This window comes from Alosa alosa, chromosome 2 (assembly GCF_017589495.1).
Source record: "Alosa alosa isolate M-15738 ecotype Scorff River chromosome 2, AALO_Geno_1.1, whole genome shotgun sequence".
Classification (NCBI taxonomy): domain Eukaryota; kingdom Metazoa; phylum Chordata; class Actinopteri; order Clupeiformes; family Clupeidae; genus Alosa; species Alosa alosa.
This window is the reverse complement of record NC_063190.1, coordinates 30,937,603-30,961,538: the sequence shown is the minus strand read 5'-3', so window position 1 is coordinate 30,961,538 and position 23,936 is coordinate 30,937,603. Positions and strand designations below refer to the sequence as shown.

The 23,936-nt window shown below is 41.1% G+C and overlaps 1 protein-coding gene across 1 annotated transcript; it reads left to right on the top strand.

The window, feature by feature from the left end:
- The first annotated feature begins 16,482 nt into the window (after window positions 1-16,482).
- Window positions 16,483-22,867, top strand: nipal4 (NIPA like domain containing 4). The gene is made up of 7 exons (XM_048237336.1): window positions 16,483-16,685; window positions 17,559-17,813; window positions 18,444-18,500; window positions 18,883-18,973; window positions 19,331-19,491; window positions 20,271-20,836; window positions 21,839-22,867. Exons 1-7 carry the CDS (start codon window positions 16,643-16,645, stop codon window positions 21,872-21,874), a joined length of 1,209 nt encoding a protein of 402 aa, XP_048093293.1. The 5' UTR covers window positions 16,483-16,642; the 3' UTR covers window positions 21,875-22,867.
- The last annotated feature ends 1,069 nt before the right edge of the window (window positions 22,868-23,936 follow it).

Below are 23,936 nucleotides of genomic sequence, written 5' to 3'. Positions count from 1 at the left end.
ATCAGGCTCTTCTGCTTTACAATAGTGCTGTGGAGTGAATGACATTTATTGTCCAAGATGTTGATCAGTTTGTTCAGGGTCCTTTTGTCAGATAGTGAAGTGATGCACTCCAGTTCAGCTCCCACTACAGAGCCAGCTTTCCTTACCAGCCTGTCAAGTCGCCCCGCATCCTTCTTCTTTGTGCTTCCTCTCCAGCATACCACTGCATAGAAGAGGATGCTGGCAACAACAGACTGGCCGACCAGTCCAGTACAGATCCAGGGTGCATCTGGGATCTGTGTGTCTGATGGCTGTTGACTGAGGTCGCTGTCACCTCATTGTTCATGATCGCCATGTGGGGGAGGGGTGCAATATCCAGTGATGGTGGGGGTACGATAGCCTGTGATGATGGAGGTGAGTGTTGCACTGGTATTGAGGGGAGGTGGGGGCCGGGGGATGACCACCTCCTTGATGTCCCTGTCAAGGCTGCCAGAGTCGTGGACACCTCAACAGGCACAGGCAAGGAGGCGTAGGGCGGGGGCAGGGCGTGAGGTGATGGTGGCTTAGGTCGTTGGGTGTCACTGGGATGCAGAGCTGGAGAGACTGGGAGGCTGGGAGGTGGTTGTAGGGCAGGCACTCAAACAAGAGCAGTGTCTGAGTCAGCCGGGGGTGGTGGACAGACCACTACCATTGGAGCTGGAGCAGGGCAGTCAAACCTGTTGTAGAAGTGGTTCAACTGGTTCGCCCTGTCCAGGTCCCCCTCCACAGAGCTGCTGCTCTTCTTCAGGCCAGTGATAGTCTTCATGCTGTCCCATGCCTCCTTCATGTTGTTTTCCTGCAACTTCTGTTCCACCTCCCTTCTGTAATCCTCCTTAGCCTCTTTCAGCTTGACTTTGAGTTCCCCTTGCACGTGCCATGTCCCCCTCTCCGAACGCCATCTTTTTCCTATTAACCCTTAGAACCCGATTGATGCAAAGTGCATCAAAAAACACACCCTTTCTTCTCTGTTACATTGCTCTGGAACTGTTCATCGCAGCAAGATGAAACCTGTATTGCGTGACAGAGCAGAAGCGGGGCTTTCCAACGATACTACACACTTGTCTGTACGATCAAGTATGAAAAGTATGAAAATTATGAATCAAGAATCAACTATGAAAATTTTAAAAATCATGAAATTAAATCAAATTGCACCATATCTCTCATAGAAGTCTATACTTCTCTGCGTTCACCTGCGCACCCATTACTCTCGTTTGAATTACTCGGGAACCCATGATTGCATAGATATGGCAAGCATATCAGATGAAAGAGGAGACACAGGGCTATCATTTGATACCAAGTAAAACAGGTTATAAAACAGACAAAGTGACAGCAAAATAATAACTTCATATAGCTGGACTTACCCCACGTTTTTGTCTGTTTTTGTGGCAAAGCATGTTTATAATCCAACGCTATCGTGTGTTTCTCTATGGCAAAGCATGTTCATAATCCGGTTTTGAGATCCTAGCAAATTCCTGCATAGCATCCAATTCAAGGCTCACATTGCATCCCAATTTGTTCAACAAAGAAACACCTTTTTTGCCTTTACTTTGTTCATGGCAATGCAGTAAAAAAAGTTGATAATCATTATGAGTAAAAAACATACACCATAGGCACACACATGAAATGCATGTAGAGCTAGAGCTTGCTAACACGCAACGTCCACATATATAATGAAATGATCTGATGTAGTGTGGCACTGAAAAAAAAACAATATATAATATGTGTGTGTGGCACTTACAATGACCAGAATAAATCCTTATGAATGACATTCTAAATCATTTGTATGCACCATATGCTATGTAGCATAGTAGTGTTTGTAGCAGTAGAAGAGGGGAGATTTACAATATGAAGATGTGATCTGGGACTTTACAATATGAAGAATCAGAATCATAATTTACTATTAAAAGACTTTTAGTCATATAACTGCTTAAATCCAGCTTGCTCTAAAACAAATAAAAATGTGCAAATGTGGCAAGATAATGATAGACAACCAGTGTGAAACAAATTAGACTTATAATGTTTAAAAACTTAGAAGCTTAGAATTGGAGTGTGTTTTCTTAATTAAAAACATAAATTGTTTTTGCTAGAATAACCTGTTATGATTTTGCTTAAATGTAGAGAGTGTTTTTCTCGAACATATAAGAAAGTTTGCTTATAAAATTAAATTGTGTTATAGAATTAAAGTGTGTTATGCTAAATGAGAATGTAAAGACAGAATGTAAGAACATGATGTACCAGCTGTAAGAAACTGTTTGTCAGCAAAACAAAAAGCTGACTGACAACTAAGCAAAACAAAAAAGCAGAACCAATATTTCATGATGAGACATAATACCAAACTTGGACATGTTCTGCCTGACCGACCGACTTTGAACCGAGCATTTAGCCTTTAGACTTAGACAGTTTTCATTCCTTGTATTTTTTGTTTGTATTTAATAAAAGTCAAAATCCTAACCTTTGATTAGGAGTTTGTAAAAAGACCGTCTAGCATTTTTTTTCTCGTATTTTTCTGCCTCTCCTGTGTTGCTAAGAACCCCGGATGCCTTGCAATAGGGCCTCCTGCTCCAAAGATTTGACATCGCTCCGGGTAAGTAAGGCGTCCGTTTGAGGGCTACTTTCTAAGACACTGTATATGGGCAAAAAACATACTGCACTGACGTACACAGGAGTAGCGAACTCAGCCAGGCATTTGGGAAGGAAAGTCCCATGCTCCAGGGCAGACAAAAAAACAAAAAGGCTTTGTTAGCAAATTTATTTGGCGAGACAAATTGTTTGTGAAGCTAAAGTCTAGGACCCGTTGTGGTCTAAATGCACATCACACACCCAAGCGAGGATACGGAAATCTGCCTGATAAATACAAGTGTATTTATAGATAGAATCTAAATTGTTATAGATCCGTTGTGGTCAATTGAAGTTCTTTTATGTTACAAGAACTGTCATTTAAAAAGGAATTTAATTTTGACAAGAATCCCCAAATAATAGGGTAGTTGATTTTCTCTCAAATCTGGAAGGCCAGATGAACGTCCGTAGTGAGTTTCTGACCTCTCTCAGATTTTGAAGACAAACAACATTTGCAAATACAGCTCTGAACTACAGCTTCCTCTTTTAGTGAAGTTAACCACATTTTGAAGTACAAACCAAGGGAATAGGGAACAGCGACTTAAGAGATAGAAAGTGACTCTGAAGTAGTCCACCTTCCTTAGCCCCCAAACCCCAAATTAGGGATTTTGATTCAGATAGGGAGAGCCTCTCCATCAAGTCAATCCTCTTGTACAGCCTAAACCCATCGAAAAGGGGCCCCCGCACCAGACACACACACTGAAAGATACTTCCTCTTTTACCCTGTGATATTATCACAGTCCGAAGATGAACACCAACAGGAGTAGCGATCTCAACTGTGTTAAAGGGAATCCCTTTGGACACCAGAGTAGTCACAAAACGCACACCTCCTCTTTTACCCTGTGAAATCCTCACAGTCCGAAGACGAGCGCACCCACACCTACAGGAGTAGCGATCTCTACTGTGTTACGGGAGCCCCATAGACACCAGAGTGGACACAAAACGCAACATGTTACACACCAGCGTTGACTCTTGGGAATCCAAAAATGACAACTTTTTTCATGTACAATCTGTATAGTGCTTTACATTGTCAGATTAATCTTACTATGTCTCAATTAAAATTAATCCAAAATGCTCCCCCCCTTTGGTGCTACCCTACCTTCTAACTTCTAAGGTCAAACATTTGATGGTAGGCCCCAAAAGAGGTGGAAACAATGCACTTGTAAGTAGTCACAGTGCAATTTCAGGCAAAAACTTGAAATTTGTATTGGGAATCATGTGGTTAAATCATGTTATCAACAGGAGAGAAGAAATATTCTTTTCTGGGGACGAGACCGCCTATGCCGAGTCCGAGTCAAGAACAAGTCTTTGAATGGTCGAGTCGAGACCGTTGATTCCGTTGGTTTTCAAACACAGTCGAGTCCGAGTCAAGACCAAATCTTTGAGGAAGCAAGTCCGAGTCAAGACCGAGTCCTTTAGGAGTCGAGACAGTCGAGACCAAGATCATAAAAACATGTCAGTTTTCATATTCATGATTAATATCACCCTAGTTAATAATCAACAGTTAGGCCTACAGACTAAGCTAGATTGGGAATTGTTTAGCAGTCTTAACGTCTTAATATGGACTATGCTTTTACTATCATTAAAAAAATCCCTACCACATGCATCATCTTCTGCCTATTTTTCTAAACTGCTTCAACTGTGTCATCAACATGTTAAGCCCACCCTGACTTTTTTAGTTAGGACATACAAATTGTCTAGTGGTATGTCTAAATTAGTAGGCTTAGCTACTTTATAACATTTTCCAATATTTCCCAATTTTAAACATTTTGACAATACACTAGAATTCAGTATCTTTTAAAACTTTATTCCCCATAACACACACAAACATTACACAACACAATTTCCATTGCACCATGGGATGTAATTTTCGAGGACTCAGCCTGAAAATACGAGTCCTTCTCCTCCCACTGTGGGCCGAGACCGAGTCAAGACCGAGTCTTTGAAGGAACAAGTCCGAGACGAGTCCGAGAAAGCATAAAGCGGTCTCGAGACCGGACTCGAGTACTACATCACTACTTTTCTGATTTGCTGGTGGGTGGCTGAATAACAGGACATGTATATAGTATAAGTATATAAGTATATATACTTTTTTGATTCCGTGAGGGAAATTTTGGTCTCTGCATTTAACCCAATCGGTGAATTAGTGAAACACACAGCACACAGTGAACACACAGTGAGGTGAAGCACACACTAATCCCGGCGCAGTGAGCTGCCTGCTTCAACGGCGGCGCTCGGGGAGCAGTGAGGAGTTAGGTGCCTTGCTCAAGGGCACTTCTGCCGCGGCCCACCGGTCGGGGCTCAAACCGGCAACCCTCCGGTTACAAGTCCAGAGTGCTAACCGGTGGGCCACGGCTGCCCATGAAGTAGATGTATGTAGTAGAAAAGAAATTTTAATCACTGTTCCATATCAATGCTTATGAATGGTAACTATACTGCTAAAAGAAATTAAGGAAACACTTACAGTTTTCCACAATTGTTAAAACACATTTTTTGAAACCTTCCAGCCTTTTCTCCATTCTCAAACTACATTCACAGAATGTCTGACAGTTCTTGCAAAATAAAAGTTTTCGCCTCAAAAGTTTTACTTGTGCACAGAACCACCAAACAGTGTTAGAGTACCGATCCAGTGTATGATTGAAGTGTTCCCTTAATTTTTTTGAGCAGTATATAAGAACCATAGCAGGACAATGGTTGAGCCTGGAAGCAGGCCTCACAACAAAGGAATCACCAACAAGCTAACTGTCCACCGCTATCACTGTACAACAAACTGAACAAGTTGGCTCCTGAACAAGGTGTCCGTTATACACTGATGCGTCGGGGAGTTCTTTGCCGCCGCCTCGTCCATTTCTATAATAATGCTAGACAGCACCTCGGCGGCCATTGTCCCTTACTATTACTATGACTTTGGTCAAGAAGTGTCTGCTAAATGCAATGTAATGTATAACACTATTGTTAGGACAGGTGGGCCACACGGTAGGGAACGCACAGACTGACCTGGGGCTTCAGTGATTAGTCACTACCTGTGGCTAATTGGTCAAATGGGGTCAACCCTATGTTCCCCGGGTCCTATGTTCCCCGGGGGGGTTAGAGTTAGTGTTAGGGTTATGGTTATGGTTAGGGTTTTAAAAAAGGGTCCTATGTTCCCCGGTCTCATACAAAGCGGGGAACATAGGACCCGGGAACATAGGACCAGGGGAACATAGGACCCGGGGAACATAGGTACGCTCCCGGTCAAATCACCAAATGATCCTCTCAATCGAGAGTCAGGCCTAGTTTTTCTCCCTCTTTGTAGCCACATTTGGACATCCCGTGGCATTTGGACATCATGCTTTTCTGTTGGATTTTACACCACTGAACACACTAGAATAAAAACTTGAGCGTAAAACAAACAAAGACGCTTTCGTTGGTCCAGCAACTACAAGGAGTACCGGGCAGGGAGTGCCAGCATGCCACAGGTATGCTGACCCCTCACTGAGGCTCTTGCCCAGCTGAAACACACATGGTTAGGACCTACTACCCAGTTTTGCACCACACGTATGGCTAGCCTGTAGCCTGTTTGATGTTGTGTTTCGGGAGGCCTTAGTTTAGTTAACTCCTTGACGAGTGTAAAGCTGTAGCTGTCCCACCTCGTAACACCATTCACTCATGAATTCTGTTTACAACCTGTAGGCCTGTATGAATCTCACCTGACAGTTCACACATACTGTGTGAAGGATCTCTGCACTGATAGCTTTGAAGTACAGCAGCATCTCTCACCCCCACGCCCCTGCTCATACACTTCAGTCAGACTGGCAACTATCCAACCCCTTGTACCTAATTGCATGTCCACTCTCGACAGTTTTGCTCATTAAGAGTTCTTACTTCATTACGACCAGGGTGAACGCTGTGTGAGCTACGCTAAGACCCTGGAAGCAGACTAAAAGATGTACAAATTATGATAGGATGTCGAGGCCTTGGCAACATGTCTCAGTGCGGTGCTGGGGGGGGGGTCTCAGAAGGACCAGAGGTATATTGGGGTTCTGCGGTATGTCAACTGCTTGCTGTGAACTTCATTGTTCACAGCGTAAAACATCCGTGGCACTCGATTTCGCAGTTCTCAAATCTGTTACCATGCCAACCATACAATTCCGCTGCCTAGTGTCTTGCTTGAGAATCTACCTTTTCTGCTGCAAACCCTGCAGTATGTCACATTATTTTTCTCTCCATTAGCCCCCATCTTTTATTTATATATTACACAATAAAAAAGCAAAAAGAGCTGAATAGCAAAAGCATCTGGGTTCTTCAAGTTTAAATCCGTTTAAATGTTTAGATTGTACTAGTAGGCTATCTGTCTCCTGCCAGTCTCTAAACTCTTGTTAGTTTGAGAACTTGCTTTTAATATAAACAAGTACTCACTTTCTCTCTCTCTCTCTCTCTCTCTGACACACACACACACACACACACACACAGGCGCACTAAAAGCTCAGTGGGTCATCCACTCTCATAACACTAATGACAGCCGAATAGGGGCGAAGGCACCATTATGGCTGCATAGCAACAGCTGCAGGAGAGGCAGCATGGTGGGGGGAGTACACCCGCCTCCCACTGACATGGCACACGCGTGTGTGCTGTTCTGTGAAGTAAGCGCAGTGTGGATCCGTACCACAGAAACAACAGAGAGAAACAGCAGGGCCCACTTTCAGCAGGGCACACTATTACAGTAGCCTAACAACTCTCCCTACAGTGGATATTTACTGCAGTCTTGGGATGGGTGTGGAAGGTGTTGAAGAGCACTTTGGACACCACAGTAGCTAATGGGGCATTAACACTGTGCATAAACTATGGGGGATTCAATGGAGGGATCAATAGCAATCTGTTGTGCGGCTGTAGCAAAAGTCTAGGATGCTGTTTAAAAATCTGCTTGGAGTGCTGTTTGTCACTGAAGCCGCTCACAGGAAGCGATAAAGTGTTTGTGTTCCATATCATTGTGTTTGTCTGACAGTTTTGCAATTGTTCCTCTCCTAAACAACTTCCCTTAGTTATACTGGTAAACTTGGGATTGAACTTCCACCGTCATGATTTAACTCTTAGCAGCCATCTAAGAGAAGGACGTAATCCTTTCCACCATCAAAGCATCATCATGACACTTCAAGAGCAGCTCCGTAGATGACGTCACTAACTCAGCCAGATGAAGACAGCAGTTCAGCCAGATGCAGAATCCGTTGCTTTTATCCTCATCGGTCAGGCTTTATGTGACACGCTCCTTGCCAGGACCCTCACAGTAACTGGAGCTGTCAGATGCTTGAGAACATTCTAGAGCTGGCAAAGGAGAGGCCTGTAGAGGTCTCAACAATAGAAAACAGGAAATGGCAGAATGCCAGAGCGTGTTATACAGTTGCATGTAGAGCAGGCAGATTACACATTAAGACTGTGAAGGGCTTTGCATTGTTGCTGCTGTAAAAGGCTATACACATCACTGAAAGGTAAACTGCATATGTGCAGATGTTACGTTTCAAAGTTGCTCTCATTCCTTTGGTTTAAGAGGTGTTCTGGTGTGTGTGTGTGTGTGTGTGTGTGTGTGTGTGTGTGTGTGTGTGTGTGTGTCTGTGTGTGTGTGTGTGTGTGTGTGTGTGTGTGTGTGTGTGTGTGTGTGTGTGTGTGTGTGTAGAGTATGTGAGAGAGAGAAAGAGAGAGAGAGAGAATCTGACTGTGAGTTTTGAGAAATTAAAGGGACACCAGGCAACGTTTTCGTGTTGATTACTCATCTTCGTAAGTCGGTATATGGTTAAATGACTCATTACAGGGCTAATGAAGACTCTCTCGCCCGCCCCTACTGCCTGTAGGAAGAATATCCCACTTGCAAGTTCAGTGTATCCTACCCGCCGACCGAAGCAGGATCAGTTTATATCCTGCATACAGCACAGAGGCAGGCTAACGAAACGCTAGCGATTGTTGCAGACGTGTGTATAATGGCAGAGCCAGCGAAGACGCAGCGAAAATCCTTGACAGAAGACGCAAAGAAAAGGAAAAGAGCTACAGACCGAGCGAGGGGGAGTTTCGTAGAGAAAAAGCATCAAGCTTGCCTGGTGTCCCTTTAAATTCTACAGCATTGATTTCCAGTATTTGGGGATGCATAGAATGAACCTAAATCAGAGTAGGGCTGTTCTGAGTCTAAGATGTTATTAATGTGTTTTTTTTTTTATAATGAGCCAAAATGGAAAAACTGGTGCCAGGTCAACATTATGAATTTAACATCACCTATATGTACCATGGGCCTATAGTCTATATTGCACTGTGATCTATTAAAGGATCTTGGCAGAGTTAGGTGGGGTTCCAAGATACACATGACTTATGAAGAAAATCTATGCTAGGATGTTGGCCCTGAACTACATGTGTGATTGTGATACAGAGACAGAGTATGAAAAGATCCATACAATACTATGTATTGAATGACCTCATAATTCCTTTTGCATTGCATCCTGGGAAATGTGTTATATGGCCTTTAGAAACTCTTGACACAACAGAATGAAAGGTGACAGGATATCGTAATGGCACAAGAAGACTGACGGTAATCCTTGGTACCTCTTGGTTGCTATTATAATTTCTGTCTTCATTTATTTTAGCACAAGGGATGCTATTATATGACAAAGGTTTTAATGGACTGTATCTCTTGAATAATTTGAATTTTCCGCTAAGCTGATATATTCAAATATTGTATTTTGTCATGATTATTCTCTAACTCTAGTAAAAAAAATATACAAACTAAGCCAATCACAAACACCCTTGTTGGTTTTAAAACCAAGAATCATCTAAAAGGACTGTGCCTCATCAAAGAATAATTGACAGAGCATGGGCAACATTTCATGGGCTTGGAGCACAGGCGTATTTTATTGTGAAATGTTCCACATATTAAATTTGGCACAATCAAAAGAGTTTTGTTCAATCCTGCAAATTGCTCCTCATGGACCTCTAACTGCATACAAAACAAAATCTTCTGTTTTCCTACACAGCCCTAGGTACTATGCACATGACTAACACATCTGGAAACCAAGCCATGTACTATTCCAGCCAATCATACCTCAACACATCCCACGGAACATGGGAGGGGTGTAATTTGATTGCCTGTCAAGCTCAAATATCTACCAACCATCTTCCAAAGACTGCCTGAAGTCACTCCAACAATACTAATGTTAGAAGTGTCTGAAGAACATCACACTGGTTATGAAAAAGGTATATTTGGGCTCATTTTATGATGTCAACCAGAGGAACTTTACTTTCACCTAAGGACATTTATAACCCTTGGCACCTACTACAGTTTATCACAGGTTGAATTTGAATACTGCTCTTAATAGCAGCTCTGAGGTCCAACATTATTAGGACTACTGCTTATATTACTACGCTGCTAATGTCTCTACCACTGCTGCTGCTGCTGCTGCTGCTGTTACTAACTGTACTGTCTTCCAAGCCACAGACAAAAACGAGCCTAAAAGCTGTCAGCACCAGCATGTTTTTTCTCCCAGTGCACATGCCAACTGGAATTAAAGGTCTAAAGCAGGACTTGAGTTTGAGTGATCATGGCAATTAATTTAACACATGCGATGAACAAAGGGCGTTTCAAAAATAGAAAATGAGCACTGTATTTACTGTGTGATGAAGCCTGCTTATCTCATTCGCTGACACTTGCTGCTAATAGCATGTTGCTCTCATTCCATAGAAGCGCTGTGGGGGTGAAGAGGGTTGGCGAGGAGGAGGACAATCAAATGGGTTGCAGCAAGAGAGAGCGAGAGAGAGGGGGTCTATGGCCATGCTGCTGCAGACCAACTTCATATTACATGACCATGCACCCCATCAGTACTGCTGTATGTCAGGAAATATACTGCTCCAAAAAATAAGGGAACACTTCAATCATACACTGGTAGTAAAAAGTAAAACTTTTGAGGCAAGTGTTTTATTTTGCAAGAACTGTCAGACATTCTGTGATTGTAGTTTGAGAATGGAGAGAAGGGTGGAAGGTTTCAAAAAATGTGTTTTAACAATTGTGGAAAACTGTAAGTGTTCCCTAATTTTTTTGAGCAGTACTGCTCAAAAAAATTAAGGGAACCCTTCAATCATACACTGGATCGGTACTCTGACACTGTTTGGTTCTGAGCATGAGTAAAACTTTTGAGGCGAGTGTTTTATTTTGCAAGAACTGTCAGACATTCTGTGAATGAAGTTTGAGAATGGAGAAAAGGGTGGAAGGTTTCAAAAAATGTGTTTTAACAATTGTGGAAAACTGTCAGTGTTCCCTTAATTTTTTTGAGCAGTGTAGTAAGAAGTGTCTCTGATTGATAACCTCTATGAAGATTTGTTAAAAGGCAACCCTTCTCACATGCATATAAGTGGACAGTAACTAAGTACATTTACTTGATTACTGTACTTAAGTATGATTTTTAAGTATCTGTACTTTACTTGAGTATTAATATTTTTGGAAACTTGTGACTTTTACTCCACCACATTTAAAAGACAAATAATGTACTTTTGACTCCACTACATTTGAAATATGAGCATTTCAGTAGTTCAATTTGAACTTGGCTGAATTGGCTGTGGTAATGATGGTGACAACAGATTCTTCATCAGAACATCTTCCATGTAGCCTGGGAGAACCCAGACGAACCTGTTAGCAATTAATATTTGAGAAGTGGTCTGGTGTAAACCAGGCTATCCTCCATGATCATTGAAATTGGAATGAAATTCCACACCACATAGCTTTACCCTACATTATTAAGCGATACATAATGTACTTATAATTGAGTTTTCTGGTTTTGTATTTGTCAGTGAACATGTTTTTAGATTTGTGAACAGAGAATAAATAATGATTTCAATTATATTATTGTACATATTATATATATAATTATCTATTTGAACAGTTGCAAAGTTATGAAAATAGGTCAAATGTTTTTGTCAGATGTAAGGAACTAAAGGTTTCTTCAAGTCCTATGACTGACCAAAGGATGTATACCCTATTAATAACCAAATAAACATTACATTACAATAGATCAAAAGGGAAAAATACTTGTACTGCTGAATACTTAAGTATTTTTAAAAAAGGTACTTCTGTACTTCAACTTAAGTAAAAATCTGACTTAGCAACTTTCACTTAAGTAAAGGAATTGTGTGCTTTGTCCACCTCTGTTCACATGGAATCCAGGCAGTCCCACATCAACTGAGTTAAAAACTACTTAGTAATCATTTGTGTAAACCTTTCATACTTCAGAGGGACATTGCAATTGGAGGTAAAAGAAAATGACAGTAAAAGGGCCAAGCTAAATGAAAATGTCCCTGCTATCACTCCCATGACAGCAGAGGGTACAGAGAGATAAGTTTGACAACAGAGATAACATTTGGTCCCATAGATACCAGACTCACTAATGTAGGCTTGAATTGTCAAGTCAAAATACAAAGATCTGCTTTGTTTATTTAATAATACTCGTATTCAAAATTAATGTTGGCTTTATACTGAGTTTGCTTGTCTGCTGGGAAAGAGACTATACACGGAGTCCCTCAAATAATAATTATACACATGGCACATCAGACAAGGAGAGAAATGGTTTCATCCCCCGATTAATTCCATTTTTGGCAAATGAAACACACTGCTGTTCGGTTGAAAACCCAGTGTGAATTTGAGGCTCAGTTCCAACAGATGTGCGTTGGTTAAGCTCAACAAACTCTTTGGAAATGAGGTATACCAGTAAAGCTACCACTATAAAGACTCCCTGAACTCTGGTCATATACATCATATAGAGTTTAATGTGGTACACATACAAATAGTCAACAGCACGGAAAAGACCTAGACCTACCAGATACATCATGAATAAAACATGCAAGAAAACAATGCACCATAATTCTTCACTCGGGCCTTTTTGGATACAGTGTCTGGAGTGCATTTATGCCAAATGCCCCCTTTAATAATTCAATCACTGTGTATCTGGGGAGGATGGGGGCTTCCAGATGCATGCACCCTTCGCCTGAGGAGCTTCATTTCCATGCAGGCCCAGATAACCACCACTACGCCTAAGGTTGCTATGCTCGGTGAAGATGTCTGAAGTGAGATGGCGAGGATTCATGCTTTGAAGCAAATGCATCTAGTCCAGGAAACAAGGCCCATGCTAAGAAATCGCTGAGACACCCAAGAGCAAACAGCAGTGCCTTGGTCAGTGAACCTTTCGCACAGTATGACTTCTCCTGTTTCTTCCATGCTTTTTAATTAATCACTCAGTTTCACCACAGAGAGTATCAATGTACCCCAACTTCCTCACAGACTATTAAAATAGCCGTGTCCTCTCTAGCATCCATGAACTTACCTTCACTCCCACCCCCTGCCATTCTCTGTCCACAAAGACCCAGTTGGCAAACACTAGGTCAAGGTTGTAGACCAGACAAGCCCAGGGCTCAGCGAAGACTGTGGCTTTGGTTGATCTGTCCACAAAAGGCCCTCAGCAACTTGGCAGGGTTTCCATCGCACAGCGCCGCTGGTGGCTGGTAGTTGATACCCACCTGGACGCCTGCTGGGCTTCAGGCCATTTACTGTAGTCTGTGCTTTGATGCTGGCACTGGAGGTGTTGACTTGTTGGGCACCATGTTGACACCGTGCTGCGGGCCGCGGGCCACGTACTTCTATTGGAGAATGTGTGCAAACTAACAGACCTGAGAGCAATGGCTCAATGTCATTGAAATAAATATATATGATTTGCATGGCGGAAACCATTTCCACAAGCAAGTTTTTTTTTTTTTAACTCATTGGTGTTTGTATAATCTTGTTTTCTAAAATCGTCTTGTATTACTGTAGATGTGGGAATAAGCTACTATTTTCTTCCTTTGTGGTGATGTAAAACCTGATTACCAGTCATGATTCCCCTCAGTGCTTATATTTGATTTCTTAGCACATTCGCTGAGGATCTCCCCTCTAGGCATATGGATTGATGCCAATATTCTGTAAAGCTTATCCAAGGTAGACGCATGAAAGAATACTCTTGTAAGAGGTGCAAGCATTGAATCTCATGGGGGTCTGATGGTGGAGATCAAGACTGCCACTGCTGCTGCTGTTGCTGGAGACTGAAGCTGGATCTCCTCTTCTTCCTCGTTCTCACTGTTTGTTAACCAGCCAGGATCACATGAATGGAATGATGTGTGAGCATGAATAATGGCATGACATAAAAGGTAATTATTTGGGTTTTATGTTCTTTTCCACATCAAATATCTATCACATAAAATATGTGTTTTTATTATGGAGTGAATGATTTCATTAGCAATCATTTGGTCTGCAATTCTGGCGAGTGCTTGATGGTATTTGAGCTCAACTCTATACATATATATATGCTATCAAAAAAATGACTTGAAATATATATATCAAGTCATTTTTTTGATAGCATGTTTTGCTATAACATCATTATAAAAATGTTATGAGTTGAAGTGAGGACTGTGTCCATAGACACATGTCATCTTTTACTTGCCCATACATGCTGATTTGGAAAGGTGGCTGAGAGGGACTGGCTACAATAGGGTTAGGATAACACCTTCAGCAGATACCACTGAAGTCAAGATGGAATGAAAGAGTTTGGACTGCTCTGTGTTTCTGATCAATAAGAGCACGGCAGGCTACCCAGTCTAGGTTCTTTGTTCAATAAAGTTGTCCTTCAGCTCCAGCAGAGAGCTTCTCCACAGTGCACATGAGGAGATTTATCAGAATAGGGGGTGGGGAAGAAAGCCTCTTTTACTGTGAGAAGAGGTTGTAACAGAGACTCCCAGACAGTGCTGATGTCCTTCCAGACTGCTTTAAATGTCACAGCTATGAACAAAACATACGACCCACTGTGACTTTAGGAAGATTATTGAAAAGAGTAAAACAAAGTAATCCCTCAAAATGACACTGTGTAATTTTTTGAATAAAATTCAGGCTGACCCCAAAAGTAAAAGAGATTATTACCATATTACACACAAAAAAACTTTGAATCAGTGTTCAGTGTTGCTGAAAGCGCAGTGAAGTCTGAAAATGAAGATATTGCATGAATAATACTGGCACTTCTATGCTTGCTTTGTGGGGAAATTAACCGTTTGTGTTGTGTTCACCAATAGCATCTCCTCCAGATGATGTTTAAAAAAGGCCAAGAATCTATACATTTCTTCTGCATTCAAAGAGTAGGTGTTTGATAGTTAGGCTGCACAAGGTCTTTAAATATAAATGTAAGTATGACCAAAAATTTGATTCACATCTAGTATTTGAGGATATTTCTGTAAATAGTCTATATTAAAGGTTGAATTTTAGCGACAATATCTATATCATTACTTTAACTACACCCTGGTATCTTTTACGAGAGCCAGTGACAATGTGTGAAATCAGAGGCAGAAAAAAAAGTGCATGTTGAGTTTCTAGGTGTATGTCTCCATCTGCTGGACATAATAGGAAATGGCATAATGTTTTCATGAGGAAGCAAGCACTCTTTCTATCAATAAAAGAATTTCAAACCAGTCAGTGTGTTTACGTATTTTATGGTAGCCTATTTTTCTCAAACAAAATACAAGATATTTACAGCTGTTGTGTTATATGGCTATTTGAAATGAGGACATTTCAAACAAAATGGATGATTGCTTTCCCAAAGGGCAAACGTTTCTCAAACATGGCCTGAGTACAGGTTATCTCTGTGTGGATTTGTGAGAAAGATGGCTATTAACCTGCCGGGTGGCACAGGAAGTTACAGGCAGTTCCTTTTCACCACCCACAAACAGTTAGGTCTACCTTACATTTACTCACTCTGAGAATTGATATAACCTACTTTTTCTCAGAACAGTACACAATAACACAATACCTTAATGGTTCCAATGTAATAGCTTCTGCGTGTCAACATCCTTGGATTGTTGGATGGCTGTGAAATGAATGGCTAACAAAGGCCCTGTTTTAGTCACCTGGTTACATATCTCCCAGTTCTCAGTCCCTGTGTGTGTTTGTTTTTCCTTCCTTTCCTTCATCCCGGTGGAGAACTTGCCGCAACCAAACCAGCTTGGCACACCACCAGTCATCTGACACCTCACAGCTGAAACATCACAGTCAATCCCCCTGAAAAGCCGGAAAACCTGTCTGACTCATAATGGCACTTAATGAAATAAAATTGCATAATGCAATTGTACAGCTCTGTGGAAGGCCATAAGTGGTGGTCTTCAGTGCAGTTATTGTTACCCACATCCTCAATTATACTTGCCTTTTATATTAATCTCCCCCTGAGATCATCCACTCTGACCAAATTAACAACATTATTATATTTTGTATACTTTAATGTCCATTCTATGCTCTACCCTGGTCTCATTTTCTTTTTTTCTTTTTTGGGGGTGGGGTGGGGGTTGTCTCCCACAAAGCAACAACTACTCCAAGATTATGAAATAATATGACGTGTTTGTGGCTAACGGGCCCTCACTATTCAACCAGTATAGACATGAATGGCTTTTCATTCCTCTTCAATTTAGGGTGTGCCGCGCAGTTCACCCTAAACAAATGTTTGTTTGATGTGTAAACCGCCACGCCCTCGGGAACTGAGCAGAAAACTGTGGACGCTCAGCACAGATACTGTGAACCAAATCGTGCTGTGTCCATTCTTTTTTGTTGAAAATCTAACGTGGTAGCCTAATACATTTCTGATAGTGTAGCAATGCTAAAGATTCAAGTAGCCTATAGGCCCTACCACTGACATATTCATAACCAATAGTAACCAGGAGACTATAGACAGTAACATTATGAGCCGAACCTATGAGGACACACATGGGCGGGGCAGACAAAGTAGCCTACCTGAGCAGGTTGTTTGTCTGCTCACCCCATCCAGGAGAAAGCCACTTGATTTTGGAACATTCATCACATCGACAACGAACTGATAAAATATCATCCGAAATATCTACAGAAACCGAAACCGAGGATTAATGTAGGCCTAGCACATGAAGATTGCCAGGCCATGACCAACGTTGTCTTATAGCCAAAAAATCTTTCCGGACAATAGGCGACATGATGCAAGATGTACATTTATCTGATGATATATGCCAAAATGGTAAGTAGTAATAATACCGCTGTTGCTTTTTTCGTAGGTAGTTTAGGTATTGTATGGGAAGCATACATAGGCTATAAAGTTTGAGAAAGGAACTTGGTGAATTATGAGTCTCGTTAATTACCTGTATGTGATGTAGTAGAGCTATCTGTAGTTGTATGCCTTTCTTGTGCTAGTTTTTGTCAACCCATTTGAAATTGAAAATGTTATCCTGTCACTGAAACAGATGTAGTTGTAATAGAAATGCTGTAGTTTGTTCAAAGTGCAGGTGCGTTCAAAGTGCCTATGCACTCGTGAATGCTGCTCACTGATCAAACACCTTTATTGACACAGCAAACATTTCATGACACTGCTGACATACATAGTGGGGGCTGTGTGGGGGTTTGTATCCTGTAGGGATGTTTCATCCAATTACTGGTTTTAAAATTATAACAAGGGAGCAAAGAGTATTATCACAGCTGGAGACCTGCCTTCTAGTAAAAATGTGTTGCTTGCTAACATGTGTCTCTTGATAATGATGCCTTATTTTCTGAAGAAAAAAAAATCTTCAACAGATATATTGTCTTATACTGTGTACTCAACAAAACCAATATATTCTACTGTATCTGACTGATCATTATAAAATTTATGGAAACATTAACATACACGTGTTGTGGTGAAATTGTGCATGCAAATACAGATATCTAGCCAAGTGCAGTTCTCACAATGGGGAACTGCTTGACTCCTGTTCTCCAAATTGGTTATGGGGTATCTTGTTCGTGGACAGACATTCAGATGTATTCGTTTTATCCCAGCTCAACTTCTGCCAGGCATGTCCACCGACAAGTTTCACTCATCCTCTGTTTTCACTCTTTGTCTCCTTTGTTCCTCTTCTAGTGACTGCTGTCAGGTTACTGTGTCCAGCTCGAACTTCCACCTGTGTAATAAACACAGAGACTTCCTTAATCAACGCCACACTTTATGACAACAGCAACTCCACAACTGATGCACTCTCCGCTGATAAATGGAGCAACTACAACTTCTGGATTGGCCTGAGCCTTGCCGTGCTATCGGCCTTCTTGATTGGAGGAAGTGTAATTCTGAAGAAGAAATCTTTGCTGCGTCTTGCCAGCAATGGACAGACAAGAGCAGGTATGTTACATCTTAGCATCTTTTTATCTCTCAAGATTCTGATGGTTTCACTAGATTCATTTGATACTGTATGACAGTTCTAATATGAAACATGTTGTATGTGTGTGTCAAATGTCTCACTGCTTTATACCCCATTTGCTCCATTGAGACAAATACATTGAAAATCTAATAGAAAATCAATCCAATTCAAATCCAATCCAATTACGGTGACATTTGAACATTTTGTTTGCAGTAAAAATATTGTAAAATATATTGTATTGATTGTAGAACATTGTAATGTGAATGTTTTATGAACAGTGCGTAATGTAAGGTCCTGTGTAAAGTAGCTAGCCTTCAGTTAAAGAGCATCTGTTGAAATCACAAAGGGGGCTAGAAAGGGGACATGGAGTTGCCTGCTTCTTTCTTGGAAGACAGGGCTCTCATACCACCACAGCCCCAAGGGTTGGCTGCTAAGGCAATTACCTCTGAGTATCATCTCCTCCAAGACCCACCATTGGTTCCCTCACCACCAGTTGTTCTTTAACTTCTAATTTGTTTAGCCCTTACCCCTTTAGCCCATAAGTTGTTCTTAATGCCTTGCCTAGTTTAAAAAGCACTTCAGTAAACACCATACTATTTTACTTTAAACAGGTGAGGGTGGACATGGGTACCTGAAAGACTGGGTTTGGTGGGGTGGACTCCTTACAAGTAAGTTTCAAATGATGATGGTTAAAATAAAATAATTATTAAAGATACAATACAGTACAATACAATAATACACTTAGTTCCTTCCTCCAATTATTAAAAATACAATACAATACAGTACAATACAATAATACACGTTGGCCATTTTAATTAGAGGTAAATTTCCCATACATGGATTAAGCCTTGTTCCACATTAAAAGAAATATTCAGCGGAGATCTTCATTGAACTCCAGTTCCAGAACTAGGCTTTAATGTACAGGAAACTGGCCCACGGCCCATTGTAATAGCACAGTGTAGTGTGTTAAGATGTGTCATGTATCTGTCATCATTAGATGGTATTACATTCTGGAGTGAGTATTGCATATATGTGTGTGTGTCTTTTCAGTGGGAGTAGGTGAAGTCGCTAACTTTGCTGCATACATGTTCGCGGCCGCTACTGTGGTCACTCCACTGGGAGCCCTGAGTGTTCTTATCAGGTTGGTGATCAGCACCTCTTGGCACCATTAACACGTTTCAGCAGATGATTGTATAAAGTGAAACTCGGCATCTGCAAGTCAGCATGAAAACAGAAAATGTATAAAACGTAACAGAAATCTTCCTGTACTGTTGAATGAATGACTGCTAGAATTAAAGAAGCTTTCAAGACAAGAAGCTTTTAAGACCAGTCTCGACATGGTTTCATGCCTCACAATACACTGATATTGTAACTGAAATAGGAAAATGCATTTTACCTTACTTTGGAAGAAAAGAAAGACAAATGATGATATGTATAGTTGAATTGCTAATCATTTGCTGTTCATTTTTGTTTTTGTCGTAAATGAATGCACTTCCAGTGCTGTTCTGTCTTCCTACCTGCTGGGGGAGTCCATGAACCTGCTGGGGAAGATGGGATGTCTGCTCAGCCTACTAGGCAGCACCATAATGGTTATCCATGCCCCAGAAGAGGAAGAGGTGACGACCTTAAGGGAAATGACAGAGAAATTACTGGACCCTGGTGAGTTCATATTAGTGGTGACTACTACAATCCCACATTATACTACTACTAGTGCTATTAATACTGCTACTACTACCACCACTACTACTACTATTTATACTACTACTACTTCTATACTACTAGTACTACTATGGCTACTACTACTACTACTTACTACTACTACAATTACTACTACTACTACCTCTACACTACTAGTACTACTACTATTACCACTATTATTTATACTACTACCTCTACACTACTAGTACTACTACTACTACCACTATTATTTATACTACTACCTCTACACTACTAGTACTACTACTACTACTACTACTGCTGCTACTACTACTACTACTACTTTTACACTACTAGTACTACTACTACTACTACTACTGCTGCTACTACTACTACTACTACTACTACTTTTACACTACTAGTACTACTACTACTGCTACTACTACTTCTACTACTATTGCCCTTGTATCAGCTACTCCTATAGCTCTTTTAGCTACGTATTGCGATTATACATAAAAATACTATATAACAGTACAAATAATAGAAGAATACTATATAATAGTACCACTACTACTACTACCACCACTACTGATAATAATAATAATAATAATAATAATAATAATAATGATAATACATATTTTTGTAATATCCAACATGACTATTAATGTAGTTATATAATGAGGTCATGACTTATGTTTAATTAGGTAATTTAAAGGACATCATGAGAAATGATATTGAATGGCTTATTTAGCATTCCCACAGTATTGCGTCCACTCCCTCAGGTTTTCTGGTGTACGCCACCATCCTGCTGGTGGCCTGTGTGGTGCTTGTGTTCTACGCGTCCCCACGCTGGGGCTCCTCCAACATCCTGGTCTACATCAGTATCTGCTCCCTGCTCGGAGCCTTCACCGTGTCCTCGGTCAAGGGCCTGGGCATCGCCATCCGCACCGTCTTCTCCGACCCGTCCGTCCTGCGCAACCCTCTCACCTGGATCCTGCTCCTGACGCTGGTGGGCTCCGTCGTCACGCAGGTGAACTACCTGAACAAGTCGCTGGACACCTTCAACACGCTGCTGGTCTACCCTGTTTACTACGTGTTCTTCACCACCGTGGTCCTCTCCACCTCCATCGTCCTCTTCAAAGAGTGGTGGGCCATGACCGGCGTGGACATTGTGGGCACCCTAGGGGGCTTCTTGGTCATCGTGCTCGGCGTGAGCATGCTGCACCTGTTCAAGGACGTGCCCGTGACGCTGATGGGGCTCCGGAGTAGCCTGTGCCAACCGGTGGGCACGCCCAAGAGGGAGGACAAGCACATCCTCATCGAGAACATCGAGTGTCTTCCGCCCATGAGCTACTACTACTACTACTACTACTACTACTACTACTACTACTACTACTACTACTACTACTACTACTACTACTACTACTACTACTACTACTACTACTACTACTACTACTACTGCTACTACTACTACTACTACTACTACTACTACTACTACTACTACTACTGCTACTACTACTACTACTACTACTACTACTACTGCTACTACTACTACTACTACTACTACTACTACTACTACTACTACTACTGCTACTACTACTACTACTACTACTACTACTGCTACTACTACTACTACTACTACTGCTACTACTACTACTACTACTACTACTACTACTACTACTGCTACTACTACTACTACTACTACTACTACTACTACTACTACTACTACTGCTACTACTACTACTACTACTACTACTACTACTACTACTGCTACTACTACTACTACTACTACTGCTACTACTACTACTACTACTACTACTACTACTACTACTACTACTACTACTACTACTACTACTACTACTACTACTACTACTACTACTACTACTACTACTACTACTACTACTACTGCTACTACTACTACTACTACTACTACTACTACTACTACTACTGCTACTACTACTACTACTACTACTACTACTACTACTACTACTACTACTACTACTACTACTACTACTACTACTACTACTACTACTACTACTACTACTACTACTACTACTACTACTACTACTACTACTACTACTACTACTACTACTACTACTACTACTACTACTACTACTACTACTACTACTACTGCTACTACTACTACTACTACTACTACTACTACTACTACTACTACTACTACTACTACTACTACTACTACTACTACTACTACTACTACTACTACTACTACTACTACTACTACTACTACTACTACTACTACTACTACTACTACTACTACTACTACTACTACTACTACTACTACTACTACTACTACTACTACTACTACTACTACTACTACTACTACTACTACAGAGAGGAGGGTCCTCGAGTGTTTATCATTAGCTAAGAGGCTGCGGCACACACATGTCACTGTGTTTATATATGAGCCTCTCTAAAAAAGTCCATTTTAGTGTCTGCTTAGTGACTTTGTCGTTTCGTCTGCCGATGACTCAACAAGATGACGCAGTAGGCTGTGCGAAACAGGCCACTGCTGAAATTAAGTCTGTGACGCAGAATTAAAGTTTGCCAGTCGATTTGGCAGTAGATTGTGAAATGGTGGGTGGTATGGACCCCCTTTCAACAATCTTAAAGAATCAGCTGTATCTCTGTAAATAGCAACCCACAGTTCCTAAAACATTTTTCTATGAATTATTTTTAATTTATTTCTGCCAAAAGTCCAACTCTCTGGCTTTTCATCCTCAAGGCTCTCCCACTCTTGTAAAGAACTGATGTGTGCATAGATAAATTGGCACTTTGCATGTGTCATTCATCTTCCACTGGGGGGCACTCATTCACTTCCAGCTGTTTCCCTTTTAAGCAGTCTCAGTATGAGGGTGGGGATGGTGAGGAATTTAAAGAGGGGCGGATTAGGTGTGAGGTGGATTGATGCATATTTAAGTCATTTATGGGCTGAATTCTCATGAGCAATCAGTACACAGAGGTAAGACACCATACATTGGAAACAGTATATGACACCAAAAAGGCACCGATAGAAAATAATATTCAGATATTAGGATGTTGCAGGGCTGAATGTAAGTGCTCAGTGTTTCTCATTATGGTAAGCACTCTAAAGAAGACAATAAGATAACCACTTTAACCACCATAATGTAACATAGCAGCGTGCTAGCGTGGTAAAGTAAAGTAAGATGTTAAGTGCATAAAAACGCAAGAGATGGCCAGTCTGAAGGTGTTTCGAGAGTTTCGCTGTGTTTCAGACTCTTCAACATCATTAATGCACTCTTTTTTTACCTGTCCACCTTCTCCATTGTACATGGCTTCAAGTGCCCCCTGACAGTATGTGGCCTGAGGCACTTCTTCATGCACTTGAAAGCAATTAAAATGTTCCAACACACTGTAATGGCAAAGAGTAATTACATTTCAGTATAGGCAGCCAGCGCAGCATTCATTACTGCTATTTACTGCCTTCCATTTTCTTTGAGCTAAAAGCTTTTCTTAATATCGTAGCGTTTTTGCAAGCATAAATACCTTGCCCCGTCATAAGGCTAAATGAAGCTGTGAGAGGAAAACTCAGGGAGTGTGTTGAGATCATGGTTAAAAGTGATGAAGGAGTAGAGGTCCTGCTCACAAGAATAGAAGCACACCATCAGAGATCCTCATTACAGTTATTACACTGGGTGTTCACCAAGGGTTCATTATACCGGAAAGCACCCGAGATGCATGCATATCATTACATGCCTATTTTAGCATATTTATCCAAATACAGCCACCGGGAAGGTTTATTGTGTATGTATAAAGGCAGTTATGTACTCATCCACCAAGTATGCTGGTGTTATGCATTTTGTCTTACACAAAAACTAGTCTAAAGAATTCCAAGTATATGGAGATGGATCAATGATAAAATCTATACATCAGTGGAAAACACAGTGAGACATGTAAAGATTTTGTGAATCTTTTCCCTGATATCCTATTATGCGGGTAAATGGCAAATCTAGGTCAGGCCAGGCATGTGTGAATAGCACCCAAGCTGCAGTTCAATATCTAACCACAAGATGGCCCTCTTTGATTTTAGAGGATAATGCCATTCCCCCTGTATAACTTGCTCAGCGACAACAATATTATACTAAACAAATATGTGTCCATTATACTATACAAATATGTAAAACCATTATACTATACAAATATGTGTCCATTGACTGAACAAATCAGCACTGGATCTATGACACATGAACATTGACAAAAAAGCCTTTGAGAACTTTTGTACATAGATGAACGCTATTATATGGCATTTTGTCTTCAGTCATCCTTTATGGCCTCATAGTTTGACCTTGAATGACGCTTACGTTGGATATCGCTTGTGAGTGCTGTACCTTTCAGACACTGAGGTGGGTTTGGGTCCAGAGGGTCCATCCATAGAGGAGAGGGTCAAATAGTGGTCCAGAGGATGTAAC